At 53.5% G+C, this 27,628-nt stretch overlaps 6 protein-coding genes across 6 annotated transcripts; 3 read left to right on the top strand and 3 right to left on the bottom strand.

The window, feature by feature from the left end:
- Positions 1-237: 237 nt before the first annotated feature.
- CCOS01_12188 (WSC domain-containing protein) lies at positions 238-5,758 on the bottom strand (the record flags this gene model as incomplete). Its single annotated transcript, XM_060460337.1, has 3 exons — positions 238-5,112; positions 5,241-5,362; positions 5,674-5,758. 3 exons carry the CDS (start codon positions 5,756-5,758, stop codon positions 238-240), a joined length of 5,082 nt encoding a protein of 1,693 aa, XP_060309280.1.
- Positions 5,759-10,726: 4,968 nt separating this feature from the next.
- Positions 10,727-13,173, top strand: CCOS01_12187 (uncharacterized protein; the record flags this gene model as incomplete). Its single annotated transcript, XM_060460336.1, has 2 exons — positions 10,727-12,376; positions 12,430-13,173. The coding sequence occupies 2 exons, from the start codon at positions 10,727-10,729 to the stop codon at positions 13,171-13,173; spliced, it is 2,394 nt and encodes a 797-aa protein (XP_060309279.1).
- A 798-nt stretch (positions 13,174-13,971) lies between these two features.
- CCOS01_12186 (uncharacterized protein) lies at positions 13,972-15,105 on the top strand (the record flags this gene model as incomplete). The annotated part of the gene is made up of 1 exon (XM_060460335.1): positions 13,972-15,105. The coding sequence occupies one exon, from the start codon at positions 13,972-13,974 to the stop codon at positions 15,103-15,105; it is 1,134 nt and encodes a 377-aa protein (XP_060309278.1).
- Positions 15,106-15,890: 785 nt separating this feature from the next.
- On the bottom strand, positions 15,891-17,823 carry CCOS01_12185 (FAD binding domain-containing protein; the record flags this gene model as incomplete). The annotated part of the gene is made up of 2 exons (XM_060460334.1): positions 15,891-17,340; positions 17,531-17,823. 2 exons carry the CDS (start codon positions 17,821-17,823, stop codon positions 15,891-15,893), a joined length of 1,743 nt encoding a protein of 580 aa, XP_060309277.1.
- Positions 17,824-19,982: 2,159 nt separating this feature from the next.
- Positions 19,983-21,619, top strand: CCOS01_12184 (uncharacterized protein; the record flags this gene model as incomplete). The annotated part of the gene is made up of 8 exons (XM_060460333.1): positions 19,983-20,133; positions 20,211-20,236; positions 20,303-20,339; positions 20,396-20,466; positions 20,526-20,548; positions 20,630-20,789; positions 20,862-20,971; positions 21,055-21,619. The coding sequence occupies 8 exons, from the start codon at positions 19,983-19,985 to the stop codon at positions 21,617-21,619; spliced, it is 1,143 nt and encodes a 380-aa protein (XP_060309276.1).
- Positions 21,620-23,548: 1,929 nt separating this feature from the next.
- On the bottom strand, positions 23,549-25,489 carry CCOS01_12183 (major facilitator superfamily transporter; the record flags this gene model as incomplete). Its single annotated transcript, XM_060460332.1, has 3 exons — positions 23,549-24,813; positions 24,913-25,272; positions 25,429-25,489. The coding sequence occupies 3 exons, from the start codon at positions 25,487-25,489 to the stop codon at positions 23,549-23,551; spliced, it is 1,686 nt and encodes a 561-aa protein (XP_060309275.1).
- Between the last annotated feature and the right edge of the window lie 2,139 nt (positions 25,490-27,628).

Here is a 27,628-nt window from a genome sequence, read left to right as displayed (position 1 = left end):
AATTCGATAAAGGCACGACTGTAGAGCTCAGAGGCAAATGTCAATGAATCGATGATGTGATATGAACAAGATAGTATGAATTTGAAGCGAAGTCTAGATATGCAAGTGATTGTACGGCATCCAGTCTGAGGGTATGCCTGGGTATGTAAGAAATAACATGCTGAAAAAGTCCGAGGTCTTCTAAGATAGACCACTATTATGCAATAAAATTTAAAAACATTAGATGGTATCCATCCATCAGTTTACTGTCTGTGTGACTAGAGGCCCGCCAGTTGTAGGCCAGGCTACCGCAGTCGACAGGGCGTACAAGTCAAACATGCGCGGTCCGCCGCAATAGTTGTTCGTGGCAGTGGTAGTCGTAAGCACACCGTTCGTCGAGAATGTGCTGACGCTGCCGTAGCAGTAATCCTTGCAGGCGCCGCGTCCGACGAGTGACGTGACGGCAGCGCCGTTGAATTCGAAATTGCCACCGCCGTAGCACTCGTGGTGGTATTCCATGAAGACATACGGCAACTTCGTCGTCGAGGTCGGCGAGTTGCTGAAGAGCGAGTTGGCGTAGCCAATGCAAAGCTCAGGTGTGCCACTGTTGTTGGCAAACAGTCCGGGCAGTGCATGTCCATTACCGCTGTCCTGGAAACAGCCAATGTAGTAGTATCCGTTTGTAGGAGTGGCAGTCGGGCCGGCAGTAGTGCTTGCGAGGGAAGAGCTGCTTGCCGTGGTTGATGCGGGGACGGTGGGTACGGGAATGGTTGAGGAAGAGGATGTTGGCGGCGCTGCAGATGAGCTACTACTGACGGAGGTGGTTGTGAACGCCACGACAGAGCTAGACGAAGAGCTTGACGAGAGAACGGACGAGCTGTAAACCTGCGAAGAGCTGGTAACGATAGGCGACGAAGAGGATGAAGTGAATGCACTCGAGCTGGAAGAATCACTGGCAGTCTGGCCCGTGAATGCAGCCGATGACGAAGAAGATGCCGAGCTGCTTGATTGGACAACGGAGGAAGAGCTCGACGGGAGACCGGTTGATTGGGATGACACCGGCGAGGCAGAAGAGCTCGAGCTCAAGATCGAGGAGGTTGTCTGAATAGACGACGTTGACACAACACTAGATGATGAGCTAATGATTGTCGAGGAAGTCGATACTACAGTGCTTGAAGACGAGCTGGAGCTGGCTGGGGAGAACGTGTACAGGTCAAGACGCCCACCAGAACCACAGTATTGAAGCGCATTACCCTTGCAGACCATGTTGCAGTCTGTCAGGGCAGCCGGCAAGGATCCAGCGTTGGTGGTATTGCCGCAGAAGCATTCCCGAGCATACTCGACACCCATGTACTGCCAGTTGCCGGCAGAGCAGAAGGTGGCGCAAGCCTCGACAGTCATGGTATCCGCAGCAGTGAAGGCACCAGTCAAGGCACGAGTGTTGCTACCTTCGGTCTGGCAACCCAAGAACTTGTAGTTGCCGGCTTGGGGGGCGTGCTGAGGAGCCGAGGGAACCTTGTTCGGGATAGTGTTGCTGTAGACTGACAACCTAGCTCCGCCTCCACACAACCCGGTCTTTGAGCCAGCGCATGGCATAGAACAGTCCGACTCCGAGGCAGAAGTTTGGGACGCCTTCACATCCCAGCCGCAGAAGCACTCGCGGCTGTATTCGACACCAAAGTAGTTGAAGGCTCCTCCGTTGTAAGCGCCGGCGCTGCAGAATGCGGCGCACTTATCCAAGGTCATGTCATCCGCAGCCAGGAAGGATTCAGCCAGCAGGCGAGTGCCGTTGATGAGATCCTTATAACAGCCAGAGTACTGCCACTGGCCACTGATGACAGCTGGCATGGCGGAGTTGATGGGCGACATGACCATTGTAGACGAAGGGCTGGAAGATGAGGTGCTCGATGAAGAGGTCAGTGTGGATGAGGCCACCGTGCTTGTGGCCGGCGTGCTGCTAGAAAGTCCTGTCGCGGAGGAACTGCTCGAGATCGCGCTGCTGGATGAAGACCCGCTTGCAGAGCTAGTCGAAACAGTGACGGCACTGCTAGAGGACACAATGCTTGAGCTGGAGCTCGTAGCAGCTGGTACCGATGAGCTGGAGCTGGAGCTTGGAGCGTTGAGAGAAGCGTAGAAACCGGCAATGTCGAACGAAGTAATGTCGGCGTATAAGCTCATGTGGCCGCCATCACCTCCGCATGCCTGGGTATCATCACCTGTGCAGTCAAAGGTGCAAAGGTTGAGAGACTCAGATCGGTACGTCGAAGGGGTCTTGATACTTCCACCACACCAGCATTCTTGATGGTATTGAACTCCGGAGAGGATGTAACCCTTGGCAAGGCAAAGAGTTTGACATTGCTGGAGAGTGTTGGTTTTTTGCTGATCAGCCGTGTTGACAGAAGTCTGCAAGTTACGGCCGGCACTGCTTGTGTCTTGGAAGCATCCAACCCATTGATAACGCGCGGTGCCATTCGTAAGGAGGGGTCCGACCTGCTTCGAGACAACGGTGCCGGAGAAGGCGATGTTGTGCAGTCCAGACGCTTGGCCAGTGGTGGGATCGTTACCATCGGAGCTGATGGTCCACAGAGCCTTGAGCGCTTGAGACGGATGGTTGGGCTGGACTGGCGCAGCGTGAATGCCGACACTGCCAATGGCACATGTACCAGCAGCAACCTGTGTTCCCTCGGTAAGCTCGGCAGTAGGGTTCAAAGCAAACAACTGAGGCGTCGCAGGGGGCTTGGAGATGGTAATTGTCAAGGGCGCGCCACCCTTGTTGCAGACTCGGATTTGCTTATCGACCGAAGTGCCAGCAAGAACATTGCCAAAGGCGACGCTGTAGTCTGTGAGTGCGTTCCAGTTACCTGCGCCGTCGGAGAGTTCGAATGTTACAGCGGGAGCATCGTTGACGGAGGCGCTCAACGTGAGGACAGAGGAACCACCGTTAGACCAGATGACGACCTTTGAGGAGTAGGAGCCCGCAGTGGATTGGAAGAAACGGAGAGGGACCGAAAGACTCTTTCCAGAGTCCAAAGTGGAACCAACAGCAGGAAAGCCGGAAGAAGTGAATCCAGCACCCAGAGTGCCGTCGTTGGTGAAGTTGGTGTAAGTGCCAGCAGTGTCCTGCCAAGCAAATCCAGTAAAGGTGAGGGTGCCATTGCCGATGTTCTGGAGGAGAGCAGTGGCGGTGAGACCATCGGGTGAATCGCGCAGCACGAGTCTTCCGAATGTGATATCTGATGGAGTCGCCTTGAGGAAAGCTCCTTGCTTGACGACGGTGCCCTGGACTGTCACAAAAGTGCTCGCGGCGTAGTCTGCCGAGGCGTTGACAGCGAGTGTGATAGCACTGGTAAGGAAGCCGGGTACGACCTTTGCAGCAGTGTTTGAGAGATCCCACGTCACATTCAGGCTGAAGGATGTGCCCGCAGCTACGGCGCCTTGGGGGAGAGTCGAGTTGGAGCACGACCAGGACGCGTCGGCGACGGAACATCCAACAACACCAGCCAAGGCGACATTGGCCTTGCAGCTGACAGTGGCGCTCGCGGTAGATCCAAGTTCCAAGGAGCCAAAGTCAAGAGGAGAGGTGCAGTTGACGGCAGAGTTGACCGGCGCACCAAAACAGACGAGCTTGTTGGCGTTGACGTGGAAGAAGACTCGGCCGTCGCCGAAAACGGGACGCTGGTACTTGTTTGTGCCTTGAGACGAAGGAAGGGTGATGGGAACCATGACACCGTCCTGAGGAATAGCCTTGAAAGCCATGAGACCAGTGTTGACATCAGTAATCCAAACGATTCCGGAACCAGCCTTGCCATTGTCGGAGGTAACTGTCATTTGGCCAACACCAACACGGCCGGCCGAGATCCAGGAAGACTGGCCAGCAAGACTGAACTGCGGCACGCCCTTGGAGTCGAAGCCGAGCTTGTAAGCAACAAGGGCACCGCCGACAGTGGTTGCATAGATGTAGCCACCCTCAGCAGGGTAACTGCCGAAACCGCCATACAGAGAGCCACCAAGCTCGATAGTCTGCAAGACACCATCACCACCGTCTGCGGCCTGACGGAATCCACCAAGGTTGTCAGCGTTGACCACGTATGTTCTGCCCTTCTTACCCGCAGTCACGCCGATGCGGTTAACACCAGCGCCCTTGAAGACAGAACCGTCCAAAACGGCAAGACCAGAAGAGCCAACGTCGCGGTCACCAGCATCAAGCGCGACATAGTCGTAGGGTTGGAAGTAGTCGATGAGAGACCATTTACCAGTAGCCGACAGCTCCATCTTGACGATACACTCATCGAGGGTTGACATGGAAATTCTGCCGCTCGCCGGAACATTGCCGTTGGCGTGTCCCTGGCCGTTACCAGCCACGAAGTAGACGTTGTTGCCGATGGTGGGCAGACCCATACCACTCTGCCAGATGCCTGCCTTGCCGCTTCTTTCGTTGGCAAGGTCCAGAGCCTGGGGGCTAGGTGCACCGGGAGCTGCTTCCGTCGCCCACATGCTCACGGGGCCGACGCCTGGAGTCTTGCTGACCGAGACGATGTAGCCGGTGTAGTTCCAGCGACCACAGTGTGATCCAAATGCAGCAACAATGTGGCCGTTAAGCTCCGTCAGGGCTGGGCGCTGCAGGGCCACACCACCAACAAGATACCGGCCACGGTCGTTGTCGGCATTGATACCGTCAATGAGAGTCGGGAAGCCAGAGACGTCTTCGAGGCTAGGAATGCGAAGGGCGTACATCTTGTAGACTCCGTTGGCGGTACCGGAGGTAGTTCCGTCCCGGTAGCCTTTTGAGAAGAGGTACATGATATCGGTGTTGGGGTCGATGATGGGGGTTCCCGTAACGCCAATGAAGTCGGGGATATCACCGCAGTTGCTGTCGGCGGCGAGGAAGGGTGCTTGAAGTGTTCTCTCCATCAAGCTCTTGCCAGTCTTTCCGTCAAAGACACGGATGATGTTCATCTCGGAGGCGGTGATGACAAGCTCAGATCCGCCATTGGGCGTGTAGACCAAGGGCTTGGCGAGCCAGTTCTCCTTGGCATTGGGAGATTGGAACGTCCATAAACTCTTGAACCCTGAAGAGCCTGCGATATTTGGGTTCAAGTTGTGATTGGGAAGGTATCCGGATTGCGGTGCATCCTTTCGGGAGGGAAGAAGTCAGTATTGGATACTCGTTGAATTACACCCACATGGAGCTGGCATGCGGAGGTCTCGCCGGCTGCCGAGCCGCAAGCCAGTGTAAGCGGGAACAGAGGAACGGAACTTACAGCATCGCGGTACGAATCGGTAGAGGCAAGTGAAGCAACAAGCGCCGGCAACGAAGCCAGCAATCCTAATGAGAGTCTCATGCTGGGCTGTTGAAGAATGAAAGCAGTTAACAATCGAATGCCTGCTTCGAGTATAACAGTCCCAGAAGTGCCGCGGAAAGTGAATGGAGATGAGCACTTGGTGATGATGGCATGCTTGGATTTGTCCGGGGCACAGGGCGGATAATAAACAAAAGTATGTGCCTGCCAAGTCTGCAGGCCAAGCTCAAGGTCTCAAGGTCTGAACTGTCTGATGGTCGGAGGGCGACACAACACAGGACGAGCAGGGCAGCTGTCGTCTGCTTCGAGACCGTTGTTAGTCGAACACATGGCGCGAGCTAGGGCCGGTCGAAGGCAGTTAGCCGGCGATGCAGAAGCCCCCTCCCAGGGTGACTGCAAGCGCGAGAGTCTACCTTAGTGTAGGGTGTACGGAGTACTTGGACGATAACCGTATGAGTGAGGTAAATCGGCGCACCCATGCTTGGGATGGGCTGGGTTTGGGTTGTTTCGACTGGCGATGTTGGGTTCCGTAGGGATGGTGCGGATAGCCAGGCCTAGTTTGATTAGGGCGAGATATTGAAGGCGCCAGAGACATTTCAGGACAAGCGGAAAAAGCATAGCTGGGTGAGCAGGGAAGTCTTGTCTTGGGAGGGGGTCGATCCGGCAAGGACCGTCTAAAACACCACCAAGCGAACGCACGCTCATGTTCTGAGCGTAAAGACGCGTAGACAAGACTGGACTCGAAGAGGCCAAGACAGATGCATGGCCAGAGAGCTTGGGAACCAAGGGAGCGGAACGGGACCGGGCGCGACGGCGAAGGCGACGGATGACTGTACTCGACTGGCTGTGAAGGCATCAAGCACAAGTTGGCCGAAGCCATGCGCCGCCCATGGGGACCCGGAGAAGGGCCACCATGTGTCCAGACTGTCGGATGGATCCGTGGAGAAGGCCATGTGACGGTCCAGGATTATTCGGATGGCAGGCCTCTCGTCCAGAAGCGAGGTAAGGCCATTGATTCTCTCCATCTTTCGCGCTCTCTCTTTCTCTTTCTCTCTCCGTTTCCTAGGTTGAAATCCACTTGGTCTGGAGCTGTTATGGGTTTGAAGGCTGAAGCTGGTGACTCGTGAGGTTGGGATCAGTTCAGCACGTCAGCAGCCGCAGCCGCAGCCGCAACCTAACGGTAGGTATGGGCGCCTCTTCACTCTTACACCCAGCTGGGACGAAGCTTTGTGGCTTTAGGTCTCGGGGTTGGCGTTTGCCTGGGTAACTGCACCATAAAATTCTTGCATTGTCATCGGGTTGGAGCTGAAGCGGCCGAGAGGCCTAAGGGAAACAATCGGCGTGGTTCAATTTGTGTCTAGACCTCGAAGGGGAAGAAAACGACCGGCGCGGGGCGGCAGCTAATTACTTGCCACGAGTAGATTGGCTTGGTGTTGGTTTGCGTTTCCTTTTTTTGCATATCGGCAGAATGAGATCTTCGCAGGCGCATCCCAAAGTTGAAGACATGAAGAAGCAAGCAACAGACCAGTGACCACGAACGCTGACTTTGCTTGGTGCATCTGGTGCATCTGGTGCATGGGAGAGCCAAGATTCTAGTCGGATGAGGCGTGAGAGAAGCAGCCAAAGAGCCCAAAAAAAGAATCAAACGGAGGAGAGCAGGGAATGTGGCCTGGGGAAGATTAAGTGGCTTTTCTGTCTAAGCCCGATATGGAGTTATGGGGTCTTGAAGCGAAGGGCGGCGTAGGCGGGGACAACCCTCGAATCCCGCACCTGCCTCCTGCGACACTGGACACAATGGATGAGGAAAGGGCACTTGCCTCAAGCAGTGTAGGTACGAAGTACGGAGTAGACGTACCTTTGGTAAGGCAAGAGTCTGGAAGGCACAGGGGTTGCCAAGTCGCGCACCTGCACCTGCACTTGCACTTCACCTGCACTTACACCAAACCTAAGTGACCGGCGCGGCTGCACCTAGCCACGTCGCACTTTTCAGGAAAACACCACAATAATTTTTCTCTGGCATACTACCTAAGGTACGGAGTGATGTGCTCGGAGAAATGTGCATTGGCTGCTTGGCTCCATCATCTTATTGTGCATAAGGTTACTGGCGCTAGCCATGCACGCTGCTGCACGCTGCACTCTGCAAGGGCGACAGCACGCGGTTGGGGTTCAGCCGGAGAGAAGCTACCGCGGAACACCTGAGAAATAGCGTCCACGCCTTCTCCCTTGCCCATGGAAATGCACGTTTTCTTCTGAGGTACTTCGTACGAAGTACACCATCGTGAGGGCATGAGGTGATGACGTCCATTCGGGAAGTTGGAGGGAGGCAGGGTGGCCCCTCGCTGGCTTCCTCGCCAAACTCACTTGGACACGAAGCCGCGACTATTGAATCTTAATCCTCGAACTTATCGTACAATTCGGGAGGGGAAGAATGATGAACGATGAGGCAGGTACGCCGGAGGCAAGCCACCTCATAGTACACCTTCCAATGCCAGTGACGTCCTGCCATCATCCTCGTCCCTCTTTCCCGGGTTTTCAACCTTGGGCGGGAGACCACTGACAAAGGCGGAGGAAGAGGAAAGAACGACAGTCCCTACCCTCCACTGCTACGAATACACGTGCTTGCCGGCCGGACGACGGTGCGCACCTTCCGCTGCCCTTCCATGAGTGGGGGTGGCAGGGTGGCGGTCCAAATCATCGGTTCCAACATGTTTTGGAGGCAGGTGCGGTTGCTTGTTCGCGCCTTCCACCTGTGCCAGTCCTGGCTTCTAACTTCTTGCCTCCAGTGCACTTACCCCGCCATTGAACATCACCACGAGGCTTCGCTCCGGTCTTCGTGGCGGATAAGCAGCCTTAGGTTTTCAGCTTCTCACCGACTTGTGTCCCCGTGCCTCTTCTTTTTTCCATAATCATCATCACCGCCTGTTTGCCTCGAGTTTGTCGCCATGTGAGGTGCCGACTCATTACGGATGCGTCTCTCATAAATACCATGAGCAAGCAACAACAGCCACACCACGTCAGGCCCAGCTGAAATAAGCCTTTCTTTCTTTTTTCACACAGCTTGTTCCACCAAACCACGAAAACACAAACGGAGCATTGATAGATCTCAAACATTGGCTTCACATTGGCACTCGGCTGCATCGTGACAGACGCCCCCAAAGGCTCACATCTCGTACGACGCGCTGCCTACCGTACGCCGACACCCTCATTGCATTTCTGCACTTGGTCGTTCTTGTCTTCATCCCACGGCACTTCAACTTCCGAGTCATCGCTTTCCTTGCAGGCTGCAGCCGTCGCGTCCCGGATGCAACTCTGCAAACCAACCTAGGGCGCATAAAGAGCAATTTTGCACACAAACTAGTCAGTCATCATTCGTCGGATGTTTTCTTCATCCCAAGGTCTGTTCGTCACAGTACGGATACTCCCTTCTGCGTCGTCCCATCTCACATGGCCATCCCTTTGCTTGACTGCAGTCACTTCAGTAGTCTCCCGTAGTCTCATGTCGGGAACCACGGCCCATCACATTGATCACACACTTTCTCTACGTGCCCTCAGGTTTGGTTTCTTTTTTCCACCATGTGTGTTTGTACTTACTAATTCGCGCAAGCGTGACGCCAATGTAAGGTACCAACGGCACTCTTCCCCCCTTGACACAAACAAACTTCCCATCAACCTTTATCTTTGTCTTTATTCTCACCATCAGCCGTTTCCCTCAGACTCGGAGAAGAACTGAGAGGCTATCTTAGTCGGAACATGATCGAGTGGCCCTGTTTAGGCAGCTCGCTCGGGTACACTGACAGATTGAAGATGCGGCTACCCAGCTTGGGCAGACTACGAATGAGGCCTGCCTCTTTTCGGCCAATATTCCGAAGCCACGCCGATTCAGCGTCCGGTGAAGCTTCCAAAGTGCCGACAGTCGCGCCATTTCCGCCATCTTTGCCACCCTGGCGGAGAGGCTGATACAGCGACCACAGCGACCACTGTCGTGTCTTCCATAATCAATCCAGGACTCTTTTCGCGACTTCACGCAGGTCCAGCAAATTCATGGCAACGGCCATGTTGCAACTCCGATCAACATTTTGTCCGCCCCTTTTCTTCTCACCCTGGTCTCCGTTCATTTCGAGGGTCCCTTCTTGATGCTTCGTAGATCGGCAAGTCGCCGTCAGTTTGGAGGCACTCAATCTCATCAGCTTTATCCCAAGGACCTTCAGAAGGCCAAGATGTCGCAAGGTGTTCCGACTTCATTCGCGAACATGACGGCGCGTAACCTGGCAGTGCCTCGAGCGTTTCAGTTCGCTTGACATTGCCGACCATCTCTCAAGTGACAAGATGGATCATTTACCCTGGTCCCGAATTCTCGGGATTGGCTTTGATCTCATGGGGCCACGTCGAGAACTGCCGCACGTCGCATCCCACATGGCAAGTTGCGGCTCACGAGGCTTCAAACCTTTACAAAATGTGTACGGAACGGCACCGGCGGTGAGGCGTTCTTCTACTCGAGCCATCTCAAAAGCCATTCCAGCTGGATGTGTTTCAGATCTACAGAGCGGTTTGCCAAGCCATCTCCTGGTCATAGCCACGCTTTGCAGGTGCCAAAAATCGTGGCCAAGGAGGATGCCGTCGCCGCCACCACATCCGTGTGTTTTCTCTTGTTGTCTTTTTTTATCTTCTGCGAGCCGGTCCCCGAGCGCCTATTGTTTACCACGTCGATCATAACGCCACACTCGGTGGCGTCGTAGCTCTCTTCAATCTCGGATCTCAGAAGCCTCGAACCAATCGTTCAGGGTCGACCGTCTCTCCCGTGCGGCTCTTAACGCCTCACTCCTTCATCTCAAGTTGGGACGAGAATTCGATGCTAGCTCATCTTGATTTTCCTGTACCACGTTGTTGCTCCACTCAACGCCCCTGACTTCTCAGCCCGTCACAGCAACGAGTCTACGACTCAACTCTGAACCGCTACGGAGACCCTTACTTGAAAGGGTTATTACGGAGTACTAGATACGCTATTCGATCAGCTCCATTACTTTGTTCTTATTCATCCTGCGATCAACCAGTCAAGCACGGTTCTCAGGTGGTGCCAAACCACTTAAGCATGAATCACATTCTGTTGCCCCCGCAGAAAGTGCCGCAGTGGATTCACGAGTCAGGGATGGTCTGCGACGGGGGCGAACCCTTCTTGCAGACAACACCTAAGAATACGAGTAGCTGAACGTTAGCGGCCTCGGCAATGCGACGCCGTGACCAGTCTCCACCATGAAGATGAAAAAAGATTGAGGCGTCTGAAGTTTGTCGGTTGGTATTCACCACGCTCAATTTCCTCTCCCGCATCTTCGACATCACTGTAATCAGACGACCAATCAACATCCGCCACCTCAACTTTAGGTCGTGATATTGGTGGACTGCGTACGATCTGTGTGTATTGAGACCACTCATCGCGACTGAGGCCGGGAATGCTCGCACGCCTTGGTCTGGTAGGGCTTGTGGCCACCTGTGCCTCAGGGGCCTATGTGCAATGGCAGGGCTGTGGTGGTCCTTCAAGCAAGACAGATGTTTTCGTTCCCCAGAGTCTGAAAGCCACTTTGGAGCCGTCAGACGATGGGCGCCAGAACCAGCTGACACTCCAGGTCGGGAGATGGATGGAAGAAGCGGAATGCCAGGATCTGGCTCGAATGATGCCCTATGCAACACTGGAATTCGAAATGCTAGGCCGTTCTGCTGCGTATCAAACCACAACCAAGACAACATGTGAAAAGCTCAACTTTTCAAAGAATTGGCGCTCGTCACTGGTCAACCCCTTCAGCCTTCACTTGTCTATTTCGGAAGATATCGGCCGTCTGCCACCATTGTCAACATTCCATACGACTTTGCACCTCGAGGGAAATGACTCGGAGGAGATCAGCTGTCGTCAAGCAAATATCACTCCAGCACTAAGTTTAAGCGTCACCGCAATCGTCACTTACTCGACATGGGTCATCTTTCTCTTTGTGCTCCTTGTCGGTATTCTACGCTCTACCTACAGCACACCGATTGCGCTGGACGATGAGGATGACGAAGAGCAACGCTCGATACGGACTGTCCTACCGAACGTAGGGGATTGTCTCCAATACCTTCAGTTCATCTTCTTGACCGGCGGGCTCAGTTTGCGGTATCCTGGATTCTACCAGCCGGTAGTCAGTCACCTCAACTTGTTTTCCCTCTTTGTCAACGGCCCAGTCACCCACGGCGTGGTGTATGACAGGGTCGAAGACGGCATCTACGTATTGAATGGCACATACGGCGGCACGTATGGCCTGGAACTCATGACCCAGATCGCAGGTGCACCAATGACCATGGACACTTGGTTGAACATGGTCGTTCTCATGTTCATCATCGCCTTTGGTGTCGCTTTGGTCCTTGAGGTCGTCTGGTTTATGAAGCGAAGTCATGACTCTGACAGCGAGTTTTCACGGTCGGCCGGCGGCATGAGATACACGGCTAGTCGTGTCTTGCGTGGTATCTTGTCGTATTTCATGTTTCCACTTGCAGCTTTGTCTTTCTATCAGCTCGATAACGCCTCGATCCTTCCCGCATACCATACATCAATGGCTGTCGCACTAATTCTTGCCATGATGGCCGCTTTTATTTGGCTTATCCGGAAAATTCCTACGCGCAGCCTAGGCGTCCTAGTTTTCGACAGCACTAAGCGTTATCGACAACTCCGTGCCGTGGACGATGCCCGCCGCCGGGATGGAACTTTCATTTTTGTCTTGTTCGCCCTCACGTTTGTCCGCGGCGCCGCCGTTGGTGGCCTGCAGATTTCCGGGCCGGCTCAGTTGGCCGTCCTCGGTGCCTGCGAGCTCGTGCTCTTGGCTAGCATCGCCGGGTTTCAAGCATACTCGACTTTCTCCATTGGCAGCATTGCGGCGACCATTCGGCTTTGCAGCCTGATTTTCCTGGTTGCATTCCTACCCGGACTTGCGACACCGATCAGCGTCAAGAGTGCTATCGGATATCTACTTCTAGCTGTTCATGGCGGCATGCTACTACTTGGCTTCTTCGTTCCTACTCTCTGTGAGCTATCGAAACTTGTCAAGGGCTGGTGGACAGCACCGCGACCAGAGGTAAAACTTAGAATTCCATGTATTTAATAACTTTTCTAACACATGTTCTATAGATTTATGGCCTCCGCCAGCTTCGTCGACGCGAGGTGTCAAGAACCAATCTCGCTTCCATGTATACGTCCAGCATGCCAGACACATCGTATCCTGAGCCGAACGCTGTTGAATCACCCAACGCGGGCTATCTCCGGCCGACATATCGGTCGGATAGTCCCAGCACTATGCACCTAGCCTCTTCGACTACCTCTAGTCGATACTTCCGGCCACCGCGGTCCAGTGCGTCTATCTCGTCAGTCGAGAACCCACGCAGTCTCGGCTCCTCCTTGTACACTACCTCTACGCCTTCAAGAACGACATCGACTTCTACCACATTTATAGACAAGCACTCTGTTCAGCGATCCGAGTCAATCATGTCCCCCAGCCGGCTATCAGAGTCAACCGAGGAGGATTCCAGTTCGACATCCCAGAGATCACCCACAAGGCCCAGCGATGGGCCTCTCGGGCCACGTTGGAATGACTATTCCTTCCGTGAAGCAGATCTCTACTACAACGTACCTCGCCCGCCACCAGTAGAGCGGGCGTCGGAGGAGTTGCCCAGGCCACCGGCTCCGCGGCCCTCCTTCCGGTCTTCGTCCGGGCTATGGGCAAGGGTAACTGGCCAATCCGGCACGGGGGAGCAGGGGTTTCATGTTGTTCGACCTCGACCGGCCTCGGAACAGGGCTTCGTAGTTGTTCGACCCAACAGGCCAAGTAATCTCAGCAACGGTGCTCCAGGAGCTGCGCCCAGTGCGTTGCAGTGACTTGATTATCAACTCGATCACGAAGATTTTCCCGTCAATGTCAACAGTTAAATATTGCGACCTGTTTCGTATCATTGTAAATATAAAAGTTAATAGCATAATGCGGCGTTGGGGTGCATTGGTTTTCGGGCTGTCTGGCAATTCAATCGACTACTTGGCTGAATCAAACTGTTCAAAACTTTTCAAAATTTTGACACACTTTTCCGCGGGATCGAAAGTACGAAGAAAGTCTAAACCCCCTTACACAAGCTTGACCATGGCATTCATCCCATCTTTACTTCCTTTTATTTGGCCCACTGACGGGCAGTTGCCTAATCTGATCCAGTGGGTCATGTGAAGCGTCATATGATTGGTCAGGACCATTTCATCCAAAACCACGACAACATGCCCTATATCGAGTCGAAATTGAGCTACATATCAACAACATTTCGGGAGCTACCTTTGGTCAGATTCCTAACATCAGAATTATCACGTCAAATACATCATCATGAGAAAATTCAAGGAGGCCTGGTGCCTATGATGTCACGTGAGCTGACTACAACGGCTGCCTGAAGACCACAGAAATGGGATCCCGACTTTTCTATATTAAAGCTCTCCTGCGTCCGTACTACTAAGAAGACGGAAACTTGATAACACTTATTCTCTACTTTTCTTGACCTAAGGAGCGCCAAATACAAGAAAAGCTTTGCACATTTGCTTCCCTGTGTACGCATCCCCAATATCCTTTGCCCCCCTCTTCGCGTCACCAACTTTGGTCGCCGTCACCAACACTTCAAGAACATACAACGGCAAACAGAAATGTCGTCCTCCACGCACCTCATCTCCGCCACCCCAAATACAGCATCCTTCCTAGCCGAGGCGCGCGCAGGCTTCGCCGCAGACTTGGCCTCTCCACCGTCCACCGCCAGAGAACGACAGGAACTCTTGACCTCGATCCAGGGTTTCGCGTTTCAATTTCTCAAAGCCGCCGCTCACGCCTCCCACTCCCATCTTGAAGTCGCTCAGACGGACGAGAGTCCAAGAGGGGAGCGAGAGGAGAGAGATAGTCATGCGGTAGAAGCAAACATGGATCCAGAAACAGAGACAGACGATCTCGCCCAGCAAGGTCTCAATGTCCTCTGGGGAATGTTCACGTCCACAGCGCAGGTAATCGACGCAGCCGACGCGTTTCACGATCGTCTCGTAGGTTTGCTGGCGTGGACGAGGGAGTTTGACGGGGCTTATAGACGGCTTCATGGTATCGTTGGGGGTATTGCCGGTGGTGGTGGTTGGGGGTCGTATGGGTTCGGGCAGAGTCTACAGCTCGCGTGGGAGCAGCTCGTCGCAGCAGACTTGCCGAGCGCGGCGGCGACGCGGAAAAGTCGGGATCTTGCGGCGTTTTCTGCGAGGGTGTTGGCGAGGGGGTTGTGTGGAGAGTCTGTTGCTGGGACTGCGTTTTGGGTTTTTGAGAGGGCTTTGGGGGGAGACGGGGATAGGCGTGAGATTGTGTCGAGGAACTTAGTACCTGCGGTTGAAGTATGGTTGGAGCACGCGTCACATGCCCTCCTCGCGCGTTGCTGTCCTTCTCCCGCGGCAGCTGGGCTTGATCCTACCACTACCGCGGCAATGGATCCGATCTCGCGGGCCGATGGTCCTTCAACGGACCAAGTCACCGCAGAAACCCAGCGCGACGAGTTCAGCATGTCCCACTGGCTGCGCTGGCGACGCCGTCTCCAGGAGCTGAGTCACGATACCGATGCCGATGTGGCGAGGTTGGCGAAGAAAGGGTTCATGAGTATGATTTTCTGTGGGAGGGATTTGGGGGTTGAGGTGGATGGGGAGGCGAGGTTTGCGGAGAGGTTGCAGGGAGTTATGTATCGGGAGCTTGTGAGAAGTGGGAAGGGGGTCATGGAGGGGGAGGAAGTTGAGATTGAGGTGGATTGGGTTGATTGAGGTCTCTGGGTTTTTGGATTTGAGGAGGGATGTTAGAGAGCGAATTGTGATGGTGGTCGGTTGTTGAACGAGTGTACTTTGGTGCTCTTGTGTGAATGTTGACTTATTGTATGTGCCCTGGTACCTTGGCCTGATCATGACAAATGTCCCGTTTGGGGGATAGATCTTGTTACTTGATCATTAAAATTCATAATGATCATATTGGGAACCAATCCAAACAGTTACTTACAGTAGTTATCAAATTTACGGTTGTAGATGGTATACCAATACAACAAGCTCGATAGATGCGGACGGTCCATCGAGTTTGCTGCAAAGATAAGATGTTTTCTTGTCCAGATATCCCTGTGATCATAGTCTTGGAAGATGATATTGCTTTGACAAAATCAAGGCCACCGATAGACAGGTACAAATCTGAAAATCGGTATTCAGACACTTTTGTAGCATGGTCGAATAAACATTTCGAGCAACAAAGCTCTTCCAGCATTCTAGGGAAGCAAATGGTTTATCAAGGTGTGTGAAACAGAAATTGTCCGACGCTTTACTCAAGGCCGCTGGTTAGCATAATACCCCATCGCGCCCGTCTATAAGAGGTCACTGTTAAATTCACCAGGTGTTGTCGATGAAATTAGCTATGTTGATATCCAACAAAAAAATGAGAAATCATCGACGCGTAGAAAAAGGTCATGTTCATAGCATATTACTATAAGTAGGTACACATTATACATTTAGAGTTTTAGTGGCGCTTGAGCGACCTTGACCTTGCGCGAGGCATTATTCTTAGCAAGTTAGCTGCTCTTGCACATGCGTCCGTTGCTATCCACAGTCCAAGCCTCGCTACCGACAGCGGCCACGTTATACAGCAGACCCTTGGGGTCGTACTTGTTCTTGATGCCCAGCAGAGCCTCGTAGTTTACGCCGTAAAACGTCTCCTGCCAATCCTTCTGCTGGAAATCGGCCTCGTTAATGTACGCGCCCGCGCCCGGGGTAGCCGCCTCGATGACGGGCTGCACAACCTCGGTCATGCGCGTCTGCTCGGCCACCATGTCCTCAAAGGGCACCTCGAAGCTCCAGGGGAGGGTCAGGGAGACCTGGACGATGGAGTCGCGCCACTGGGGCAGGACGGCGTTGAACTTGGCGCTCTCGTCAGCGCCGTCGTGGCCAAAGTGCGAGACGTTGAGGCCGACGCCGATGTAGGTGACGCCCAGCTCGACCAGCTGCCGCGCGGTGGGGCCGAAGTCGGGGAGGACGGCGCGGGGCAGGAGACGGCCGCCGAAGAGCTGGGTGCCGACTTGGATGTTGCCGGAGGGAAGGGGGCCCCAGTAGTTGTTGTAGTGGTCGCGGTAGCTGTCGAAGGAGGTGAGGTTCGGCTGGAGGGTAATGTTGAGCTGGGCGAGGGAGTCGGTGAAGGGCTGGAGGATCTGTTCAACCTCGGCCTGGGTCTTGTTGTAGGCCGTCATGGCCGGGGACTGGAGGAAGCCCGGGCCGAAGAAGTAGATGATCATGACGCCCGAGTCGACGATGGCCGGGAGAGCGGCGTGGAAGGCGTCAATGACTTGGTACAGCGTCTCGTTGTCGGCGACGGTGACGGCGAACTTGGCACCGCTGACGGGGGCGTCGGGGTGGGCGCGGGTGGTGATGGAGGTGACGACTCCGTAGTTGCCGCCGCCGCCTCCGCTCAGGGCCCAGTACAGGTCTTCATTCTCTGCTCTCGAGGCCGTGAGGAGCTCTCCCGTCGGGGTGACGACCTCGAAGGAGAGGGTGTTGTCGGCGGCCAGGCCGTAGATGGTGCTAAGAGCAGAGTGGCCGCCGGCTTGAACATAGCCTCCAGCAATGCCAACGGTAGGACACTCTCCCGTAACGACGGCAAGCCCAGCTTCGTTGGCGGCGGCGATGGCCTCGAAGCCTTGCACGCCCGCGCCAGCCTTGAGGGCCTTGCCGGCGTAATGCTCATCATCCCAGTCCACGATCTCGGTTCCCTTCAGGTAGTGGGTCCAGATGGCCAGGGCACCGGCACCGGTCGACCGGCCGTTGTAGTCGTGACCCGTGTTGCGGATGATGAAACGCACATTCTTTTCATCCGCGAACTTGAGCGCGGCCTGGACGTCCGCGGGCCCAGAGGCGTTCACTGCGTAGCTGACATAGTTACCCAAGGTGCAAGGGACGTCTTGCGCCGTGAAAGGGTCGCAGCTGGCGTTGGCGAACAGGGGGGCCATAACCGAGGAGGAGGACTCCATGCTGCGAAGTTGTACGCGAGTCATTAGTCCTTGTCCATGATATCTCTCACACGCGCGGGACGCGGGTTTGGGTCACGCAACTCCTCAAAGAGGGAGGTGTGACTGCAAGCTGAACTTGAGCCGGAGGGAGGAAGAAAGCAAGCGAGAAAGACTACGAGGTAAAAGAGACAGAGCGAGAATAGCAAACTCACTGGACTTCCGAATAGAGCCACGCCTCCTGAAGACGAGCGCACTCAGTCGCGTTGTAAGCATCGCCGTGACATGCGCTTCCCAGCGGGACGGTAGCGACCAGACGTCCCCCAACGGTCTCGTTGAGCTGCGCCCAGGTGTTCGCAGAGGGCCATCCCGCGTCTCCGGGCAGATACTTGCACGAAGGCGCCGTCGTCGTCGAGTTTGTCGAGGAGCTGCCCAGGCCCGAGCACCTGGCGGCGACGGAAGCGCTTCCGCCGGCCAGGGCCAAGGAAGCGAGGATCGAGACGCGCATCTTGGCAATGGGGGTAAGGTTATTTCGAGAGAGGAACGTGCTTTCTCTAGGCTAGGCTCTTAGCTTCCTCGCAGATCGCTGCACAGTCCGAGCAGTAAAAACTCAGAAAAGGAGGCGGAGGAAGGAGGATGTCGCGAGAGCGAAAAGGCGGAGAGGGGGTGAGAGGGGGCCAAAAGAGACACAAACCACTTTGGAAAAGTTTCACACGAGGCAGATGCTCTGATATTGTATATGCGACGCTGCCCAAAGTGGACTCTTTCTTCCCTTTACTAAATTGCCTCAATCTGTGTTGCCGTCTTGTCCACCGGGCAAAGATACAAGAGGGCGCGATATTCCCACTCAATGACCAGCACTTTCTGCGCGGTTTTGCACAATTCTGGACATGATCTCCGGGGGTTCGTCGGGGTAAACCGCTGCGCCCCCCCGCAAGCCGGTGCCGTCTGCCGTTGGTCGGCTCATTTTTGCTGACGATTCGTACCTTGCATCCTCAATATGCAGGCGGGCCAGTCGTTGGAACCAACAACAAATTGCGGGCATACGCAGTAAAGCCGGGCACCACGGATACCATATAGTACTCCGTAAGATGTGGGAAATCTCTGTCCCTCGGTCCGCCTACTCCTCGGTAAACCAGTCAAATGGAGAAATCCAAACGCCGTGTTTCCGCTGCGAACCCTTGAACCAACGGTGTAAAACCGCACTTCTTCATCTTGGCGGTGGGAACCGCGCGCGGGGGGTGGTTTATGGTATTGAAGTGAACGGGCAAGGGTCGCGGCGCGGGGGACCCACATCCGGGGGTGGTCCGGCCTCCCGATTTGCCTCGCCGGGCTCGCCGCATCTCGGCACCCCTGCCCGCGCTTGACTCGTGAACGCCTGGGCGGGACGGACCTGGGTCATCCGCGAAACCTTAATCTCGAAGGACTGGGGTTTCTACAGGTTGAAAGCCCTCTGTAAAGATCAGATATCACAAAAGGCGGCCCTGTCGTTCATTTCGTTTTTTATGCCCTGCCGGTGCTTGTGAACCCCAGCTTGCTAGGGTGATTATTTTTTCTTCCCTCCCTCTCTGGTCGTATCGTCGTACGTGCAATGGATAGGACGGCGGGAACACGGGCTTTCTTGGGGAACCGATTTGATCGATCATCGATCAGATGTTCCGTCCACTTGCCTAGGCCTTGAGCGGGCCAGGAAAAGCGAGGCGAAAGTTTGAAAATAGATGAGCGTGAGGGATACGAGCAGTGTCTTGGATGGTGTGTTTTGCATAGTCGCGCATCATTGCGAGGGTCTCACAGACATAAGATCTTGGGGGAGCCTGAACTCCTGGTGGCGGATGACAAACAGGGAGGAGAGATGGCCACCCCCAGGCCCCCTCGAGAGTCGAGACACAGATCCAGGCAAGGTGTGATTTGTGCTGTCTGGCTCTATGAGTGAGACATAACGCGCGCCGTTCGGCGAGCTCTTTGGAATTTGAAGCCTGATCTCCAGGAACAAAGCCATAGTCCAACAAGCCATCGCCGACGCTAAACTATGTCACACCCTGCCATAACGTCAGTACTCAGGACTTGTCGTCCCCGCATGGTGGCCACGAGCTTAAGCTTCTGCCTTCGCCGACTAGTGACTACGCATGCGGCAGATGCGCACGCAGATTGCACCGTCGAAACGACGCTGCTGCATCCTTCCCGCCCGGCTGGGTGTTCCCTTTGATCTTCGTAGGCGCCGCGCCGGTGAGCCTAGAGTATCCTTACAAAGTAAGGTACGAGATAGAGACAAGAGAAGGGGAGCTGGGGGGAAACTGGGTATTCGTCAATTACCGCCCCGGCATATGTGGAGAATTTGGAAAGCCCGAATCTCTTCAGCAAGCCACTCGCGCAATTTCGACGCCTCACACATGCAGTGCCGCAGCCGCAACGAAATGTGATGCAGCAAGGGTCTGCCACACCACTGGGTTCGGAGACGGGCTTTTATGAGTACGTGGAGAAAGAAGAAGGGCAAGCAGCAGAAAATGGATTTTACCTTCTCTTACTAGTGCGAGTATACCTGACGTGCGCTGTCCTATACTTATCTTTAAGGTCAGTGGTCCCAGATTTGATAATTCGTCGTCCCCCGTCCTCCTTTCTACTGGGCTATTTCCTTGCCGTCGTCAACCGAACCTCCTGGATCCAATCATGACTGGCTGGACGTACAATACGCCTGATGATGTACCGACCGATGGACCACGAATAACGGCAGTTTGCCTGACTTTTACCATCATTGCGCTCTTGTTGGTGTGTTTGCGGTGGTATGTTCGGACGACGCTGGTCAAGGCTGTTGGCTACGGTATGTGGGATCGGACTCGAAGGATGCCAGGCAGGGGTCTATCGCGCAGGGCAATGACTAACAAAGCGAATCTCTAGATGACTGGGTGATCGTCGTCTCCTGGGTAAGTCAACATCAAAGTCTCGATCCCTTTTTGACAGTTTCTTTGAATCCTGACGAAAGCCTTTAGCTCGGGGCTTGCGGCTACACAGTCTGCAGTGTAATACGTAGGAATCCCTCTTTTGTTGAGCTAGTTACAGACTCAAATCTGACCGAAGTGTAGAGACAAAATGGGGCTTGGGAATCACCAGACTTGAGGACATGCCTCCGCAAAATGTGCTTCCCTTTGGCAAAGTAAGAAGACGTACAAGCCGTGGAATCTACTCAACATTTGCTAATTGTCATTCCGATAGCTTCAATTCATTGGCGGTCCATTGTAAGTATCTTCCAAACTACCCTTGCAGCGTACAATGTGAACTACAAATAAGTACGGACTCAGCTGACAATGCATCATCAGCTACGTCCTCGGCATCTGGGGCTTCAAGATGAGCCTGCTGTTCTCCTATCTGCGATTCTTCCCGGCCGGCGGCTACAAGATTGGCACCATCATCGTAGCGGTAGCTTGTACGATGGGACACATTGCCTTCATGTGCGTCTTCATCTTCCTATGCACACCAGTTAGTCTTTCTCAACATCCCCCCCTTCTGCCGAGGCCATGTGTCGACTAACACAGGGCAACGCGCGACCAGATTGAGAAGCAGTACGATCCATTGATCCCAGTAAACGAAGGTCACTGCGTAGACGCAATCACATTCTACCTAACTTTCTCATCCTTGACCATCGTATTTGACGTCATCATGTAAGTCCCAGATTCATCATCCACGCGTTGTATACACGTGCCTCCCGAGACATTGTCGCTGATGACAGACTGTGAAAACACAGAATGTTCCTCCCCTTCCCCGTAATCCTCAAATCCCAAATCCAAAAACGCAAAAAAATCGTCCTGCTCGCACTCTTCATCCTCGGCATCTTCGTCACAATAATCCAAGCCATCCGAATCCAAACCATAAAAAACCTCGTAAACTACCTCGACTCGGCGAAATCGATCCAGTGGTCCGTCGTCGAGACCTGCATCGGCATCATCATCTCGTGCGTCCCGACGCTGGCGCCCATGGTGAAGTACTTTGCCGAGCGGAGCCGCAACGCGGGCAGCACCACCGGCGGCGGCGGCGGCGCCTCGAGACCAAAGAGTTCAAAGTATGCGCTGCAGACGTGGGGGACGAGGAGGAGCGGGATGCAGCCGCTGGGCACGGGGATCGACAACCGGGACGCGGACGGGACGTCTGTGAGTGGCGGGAGTTTGACGACGAAGCCGGAGGATAGTACGGAGAACATACTCGATCCGGGCGGCGTTGTGTCCAAGGGGAGGACGCTGCATGCCGCGACGCCGAGTGAGCCCGAGTCGTGGACAGATCCGACGGACAAGGAGAGGAAGCAGGATGTTTGAGGACAACATGTGAGGGAGGAGGACTGGAGGGAGATCACAGGGCATTTTTTCACATGATACCATTTTGAATTTCAAGGTGTTCAGAGCGAACTAGCAAGCGTGTTTTCTCGCATTATTTAAGTACCATAAAGAAATCAAAGGTAACATCAAACTTTTTGCAAGAAATGGTTCTCAATGACCCAGACGTCCTTTGCAAGCTCTCAAGTTTCGGCGCGTTTCGTTTGCCTCATTCCTCATGATTTGGGCATGGCAGGCAACGCTATCAAACCATAAGGTACCATCAGAAAGGAATAAAGCATGCCAGTTCCACTTATGCCCCGGTCACAGGCGACCCCTTGATCCGCATACGGGGAACAGGCCTTGATCTGTTCCGTTGCAACCATATCGCGATCCTCCACGATCGCAGGCGGAGACACGTATCGCAGGTGGCATATGCCATTGACCACCCGTACCTTGGTATACCCAAAGAATCGAGTCCTTGCTTTGTGAGATATTGCACCGAGAAAAGAAAGTCAATTTTGATACAACTATAAGTTGGGGAGTCTTCAACTTCCCATCATTTAGGTAGATTAAAGCCTGTAGAGGCTGATGATAGACAGGTACTATCGCGGAAAGAATGCAGTTGGGATTAACCAACATGCTTAACAACGACTCCTCAAGAGCGACCACAGAGTACCAAAGTTTGAAACATTTTCTTCTTCAAAGCTTATTAAGATAGACTCAAACTAGGTAACACAGTAAAGATTTGCAGAAACTCAGAAAGTTGATTTATCAAGAGTCTTCTCTCCTTCTTCATCAGCCAAAGTTGGTGCAGTAATGCGGACATATGGATATAAGTCTTAACTCATATATTGCTCATGTCACAGACCGTCCATGGTAGAAGTTTTGCAGCTCTGATGATGTGATTGATGGCAGTGACGGGACACAACGGACTGCAGGTTTTGCAAGAGCACCGAGTAGGCTTGTGGTGACAGACCATCATGGAGTAGGTGGAAAACCGACTATTCGATACTATAGTGAACTTTTCAAAGTGATGCTTTGGTAAGTCATTTTTATCTGAATGAGGCATAGAAGATAATACGGGTGAAGTCTTCTGGTACACAATTGTCAATATCCTACTGAGCAACATCTCGACATCGAGCATGAGGGCCTATGCGGTACTATTCTTGAAAGCCTAGTGTTTGATTACATGTCATGATGTAGAGTCTCTCTTAGTAAGGTAGACAGGTCGCAGCTTATACCATCTTACCTTGGTCTCTCACATGTCTTCTGCAGCCGAGCAGAACAAACACTGAATCCACTAACACGAGCTGAGTCTAGCTAGCTGCTACACTTATCGCAAAGCTATGACCTGCGCGGTTATTACTTAGAATTTACTTTAGCGCGGATAATGCAACCGTGTACGTCAGAAATTCTGCCAATGTTGTTTGTCCGGATGACCATCTGATTTCCACAGCTGCCAGGGTTTGTTCCGTCGTCTGTTCTCCACAGGCCGTAGACACACGTTCGATAAAATCAAGGATCGGGAGGGATGGAATAAAGTCAATTCGTATGCGTGGCTAACTCCCGCAAAGTAAACAATCATTCGTAAATGTTGTCCAACAAAATAAGCAGAATCGTGTATATATAGAACGCCTGCATTCCATTCTGGAAAATAGTTTCATAAGACCATGGGCGCGTATATCAAAACCAAAAACAACAAAGATCAAATGAATATCAAAACACCCCATGATAGACCGTTACCAAAAGGCTCATTAAATGAGGAATGTTGTTGCACAGCTTCGCACATATGCCAATGCCATTGAACGCAACAAAGGTATGGTGAGAAAGATGGAAGGGTCAAAGAAGCCAAAATAATCAGGATGGTCGTTGGGAAACTCCCCCTCGCCCCGGTAGGTGCAGACATTTCGAAGCTTCGTCATAATCCACCTAAACAATACCATTCGGGCGGCGGCCACGGGTTGATTCGATGCTGTCTCTCCTCATGGACGTAACCGAGAAACGTCTCGAAATGGCATTGTCAATCTCCACGTGGTCCACGTCGATGTGCTTCTTGGGCACCCAGATGACCTGGATTAGTCCGATGACGGCGAAGAGGGCACAGCTAAACCAGGCGGCAGCAGAACCAGCGAAACTGTAAATGATTCCCACGAGAGGCGGGGAGACAGTTCTCGCCAGACAGGCACCGGACATGGCTACGCCATTGACCTTTCCGAGGGCTTGCGAAGTGGGCGTCGCGTTCTTGATCAGGATCAGGGTAACGGGGCCAATGATGATGCCGTAGAAACTCTGCATGATGAGGGAGAACCAGATACCAGCCTCGGTGAGGCTTTCAGGTAGGGCGGACAAGAAGGGCAGCAGCAAATACGCAGTTGGGTATACGATAATCATGGAAATGAAGGAGCCCCAAACACCGACGCGTTCTACAAAGATGGGGAAAATAAGACCCTGGATGAGCAGTCCAAGGACACCGTTGATGGCCAGATACACACCGACATCGTGGAGGGAGTATCCCAGACCGCCCCGGAAATCGAGTTGTCCGCGCGGATGCTTCAGGTCGGAAGGATCGTCGAGCAGATACGTGGGCAATAGAGTACCGGCGGCCATCTGGTGGTACGAGAAGATGATGAAGGCAATGATAAGCATGACGACGGTCTTGTTGAACGTCTTGACCTTCTTCTGCCCCGTCGCCTGGGCACGCGAGTTCAGGAGGTGTTGGCGCAGGTCTTCGGGGATGACCTTGATTGAGTGTACCGTTCCAAAGGACGATCTCCTGAGGTCAAAGTCGTGCTCGAATGGCAAAGGCAAGCTCGATTCGGCGAAGCGCGGTCGCGAATGGCTAGTGGAAATGGAACGTCGCGGGTTGAAGGTCCGGATGGGTGCGCGGCGCAGGGGCGTGGTCTCATCGACGGCGTCATCATCGTCCACGGCGACGCTATTGCGACCATTGTGGAGGTCATCGTCCTCCTCGAATTCGAGAGTCTCCTCCAAAAAGAAAGCGCCCTGCAAGACGGCCAGGGAGATTGCTGCCATGGACACGAGATTCGGAAGCAAGTAGGGATTCCGGCCGAAAATGCCATCCTCAGAGAAGACCGAAGGGTAGTAGACGGCGGGTTGGGCGAGGAAACCGCCCATGGCAGAGCCAATAATGCCGCCCAGTGTCCATACGAAGGGTTGGACGGCGTAGGCCTTGGCTGTTTCCCCAACAAAAAAAAATCAGTACGCTGTCGTTCGCCGCAATTTGCGCCGATAATTACACCGGCATAGAGAGAGAGAGAAAGAGGGAGACTCACGCTCATGGTCGGGATTTTTGACCATTTCTGCCACCATGGTCTGCATAACGGAAACGTTGCCGTTGAGAGCGCCACCAACAAAACGGGCGAGTAGGGCAACCCAATACGTCTTTGCGAAACCAAAAATCAGACTCGAGATGGCGACACCGACGAGACCAAATAGCACGACTGGTTTGCGACCAATGCGATCGGACAGGGTTCCCCATCCCATTGAGGTGATGGCCTCGGCGACGGCGTATGCGGAGATCAAAAGACCAGCGTAGAAACCGGCGTCTTCCTCCATGCCGAGATCCTTGACCATCTTATAGGTGTAGGCCAAGATCGAATTGAAGGCGATGGGCTCGGAGAATCGACATATCGCTATATGTTTGTGACGCGCGCGTTAGCCCACAGTCGCAGTGTGTTCCATTGAATGGCACTGGACAGCGCTGATAAGAAGAAGAGATTCCTTATCTGAGTTTGTCGAGAATGAGACGGAGGGGAAAGTTGGAAGAGAGAGGATGGGGATGGGCGTACCGAGAACGGCCAGCTGGCGCGTAGGAAATGCTTTGGGGTCTTTTCGTTTTGATGGAGCCATGGTGTGGTATCGTAGGTATCGTGAGAGTCTCCTTTGTCTGGATGTCTTGGTGTTTCTCCTACACTTCTCAGAGGTTGGAATGTTGGAGAGAGTAAGGTACGCAGAGTAAGGTTATGGGAGGAAAAGAAGAAAGAGGATCGGGATGACGATTTTGGCACCATGTAAATTACTGCGGGGTCGTGGAGAGAGGTTGGGGCCTTCCTTGGGGTGGGCTCTTGGCCTTTACAAGCTTGGGGGGCAGCTCAAGCCGCAAATCGCAGGGCAATGGGGAAGTAATGGCCTGGGGAGTGATAAATGGGGGTCAATGGAGGCAATAGGGGAGGCTTGGGAAAGGCAAGTAATTCCCGTCCGCTACTCGGTACATAATACGCAGTAACGCAGGCAGGTGGAGGGCAGTAGTGACTTGCCTTAGCAGCAGCAACTGCAGCAAGCACAGCGGGCAAGAAATAACGGCATTGGCGGCCCGCGACACCGCCCCACCAAAATGCATGCACCTCACCGCCTGACCGGTTCATGATCGGCGCTTGACCGTTGGCCACACACGTGCAAGCAGCAAGAAGCATCTCATCATCCTTACAGTAACAAGATCCTAACACACGCAGACCGAATACTTATCCCCTTCTTTGCCTCCCCACGTTCATCATCCCGATATCCATGCATGAGGTGTCGTCATGTTGGTGAAGCCTTGGAGATCCATCCGGCACGGCCACGTACAGTTAGTTGTCCTCAGTGGATAGGTATTTATTGTCCAAACCTCAGAACTTGGGGTAAGTAAACATTGAGTTTCCTTTGAGACCCCCGAACCAGAGAGCAAGACATGGCGGATTCGGAACTTAATCTGGGGAACTTGACTCAGGTCAGTGCACCCCGTAGTCTTATCCGTAGTGTAACCGTCGCACTTGGCGGTTATTGAAATACCTGCCGCTGCCGCCGCCCGCTTGAGGTGAGGTCATGCACCGTGATACCTACACCTACTTTGCTCCTGTACTTAGCGACACCACAGTTGATGATCTCATCCTGCAATTCGAATTCGCCCCCATTTCGAGCACCCATACATCATAACATAGCTCGCCTCAGTCGCCTCCACCACCCATTAGGTAGCAAAACCAATTGACCGACTTGATGTTAGCGCAAGCTCCTTGTCCCTTAGTTGACATGGACTAGCAATGAGGCTCGTCTCACGACAAAAGTAGTGCGACGCTCGGGACTGCCCTTTTTTTTGTCCTGCTCGAATCCGGCCTACCTTGGACAACGACAGGCCGGTCAACCACGGTAGGTAGTAAAGCAAAAAAGCCTCAAATTCGAGTCTGCAATTGTGCCACTTTTCTTTTGTGTAAATTTCCGGAGCCGAACCTCCTGCCGTTTGGGGTCTACCTCACCTTCCAACATGCTTAGGTTGACTGCCCGCACCTTGGAGCCTCCTTCTTGGACCTGCCAATTTGGAGGAGTTGGAGATCTCAGAACTGGCGGTGTGCTCACAATCTCACCAACTCCCCATCCCACAGGCAATCTCAATCTAAATCTACCTTGACTCCAAATTTAGCTTCCGAGCAATTGACCGCGCTAAATCTCAATCCAACTTACCTTAGACAGCTTAGGTCTGACATCGTCATGTTCTTGGACACCCTCCCCTGAAATCAACGCCATCATCTACCCAGTACTTAGTGCTCAGTTTTCATTCAGCCAAGCGCGACGCGCCTTTTCTCCCCTCCAGCCAGATATTTCCCATATCAAAAGTGCTTACACCCCCGAAGCCGATTTAAGCCTGAGACACCACCGAGTCGTTTTCCCTGTTCTCTAGCAAACTGCCACAAGTTCTTTTGAGCTCATCACGATGTGAAAGCCACAGGCTTTCCGGGCCTGGGAAGCTCATGCCTCGCCTTCCATAGCGATTCAGATTACCCATCAACAAGTAAAGCCAGTGGATTCATGCGCGCTCTCTTGAGAGACGCAAGAGTCACCTCATTAGTATCTGTGTTCATCGCACATGAATTCGTTTCCCAGCCCAGTGTTTCACCGCTCATCACGTTGCAGCATAGTATACAACATTCTGTCCTTCCAAGCGACCTAAATGAGAAGGCCAGCGTCATTGCTAGCTGTGAATGGGCCTTCAGGCTCATTCATATGTCCGCGACCTGA

This window comes from Colletotrichum costaricense (genome assembly GCF_030867565.1).
Source record: "Colletotrichum costaricense strain IMI 309622 chromosome Unknown Scaffold_14.1, whole genome shotgun sequence".
Lineage (NCBI taxonomy): Eukaryota > Fungi > Ascomycota > Sordariomycetes > Glomerellales > Glomerellaceae > Colletotrichum > Colletotrichum costaricense.
This window is presented reverse-complemented; position numbering and strand designations above follow the sequence as displayed.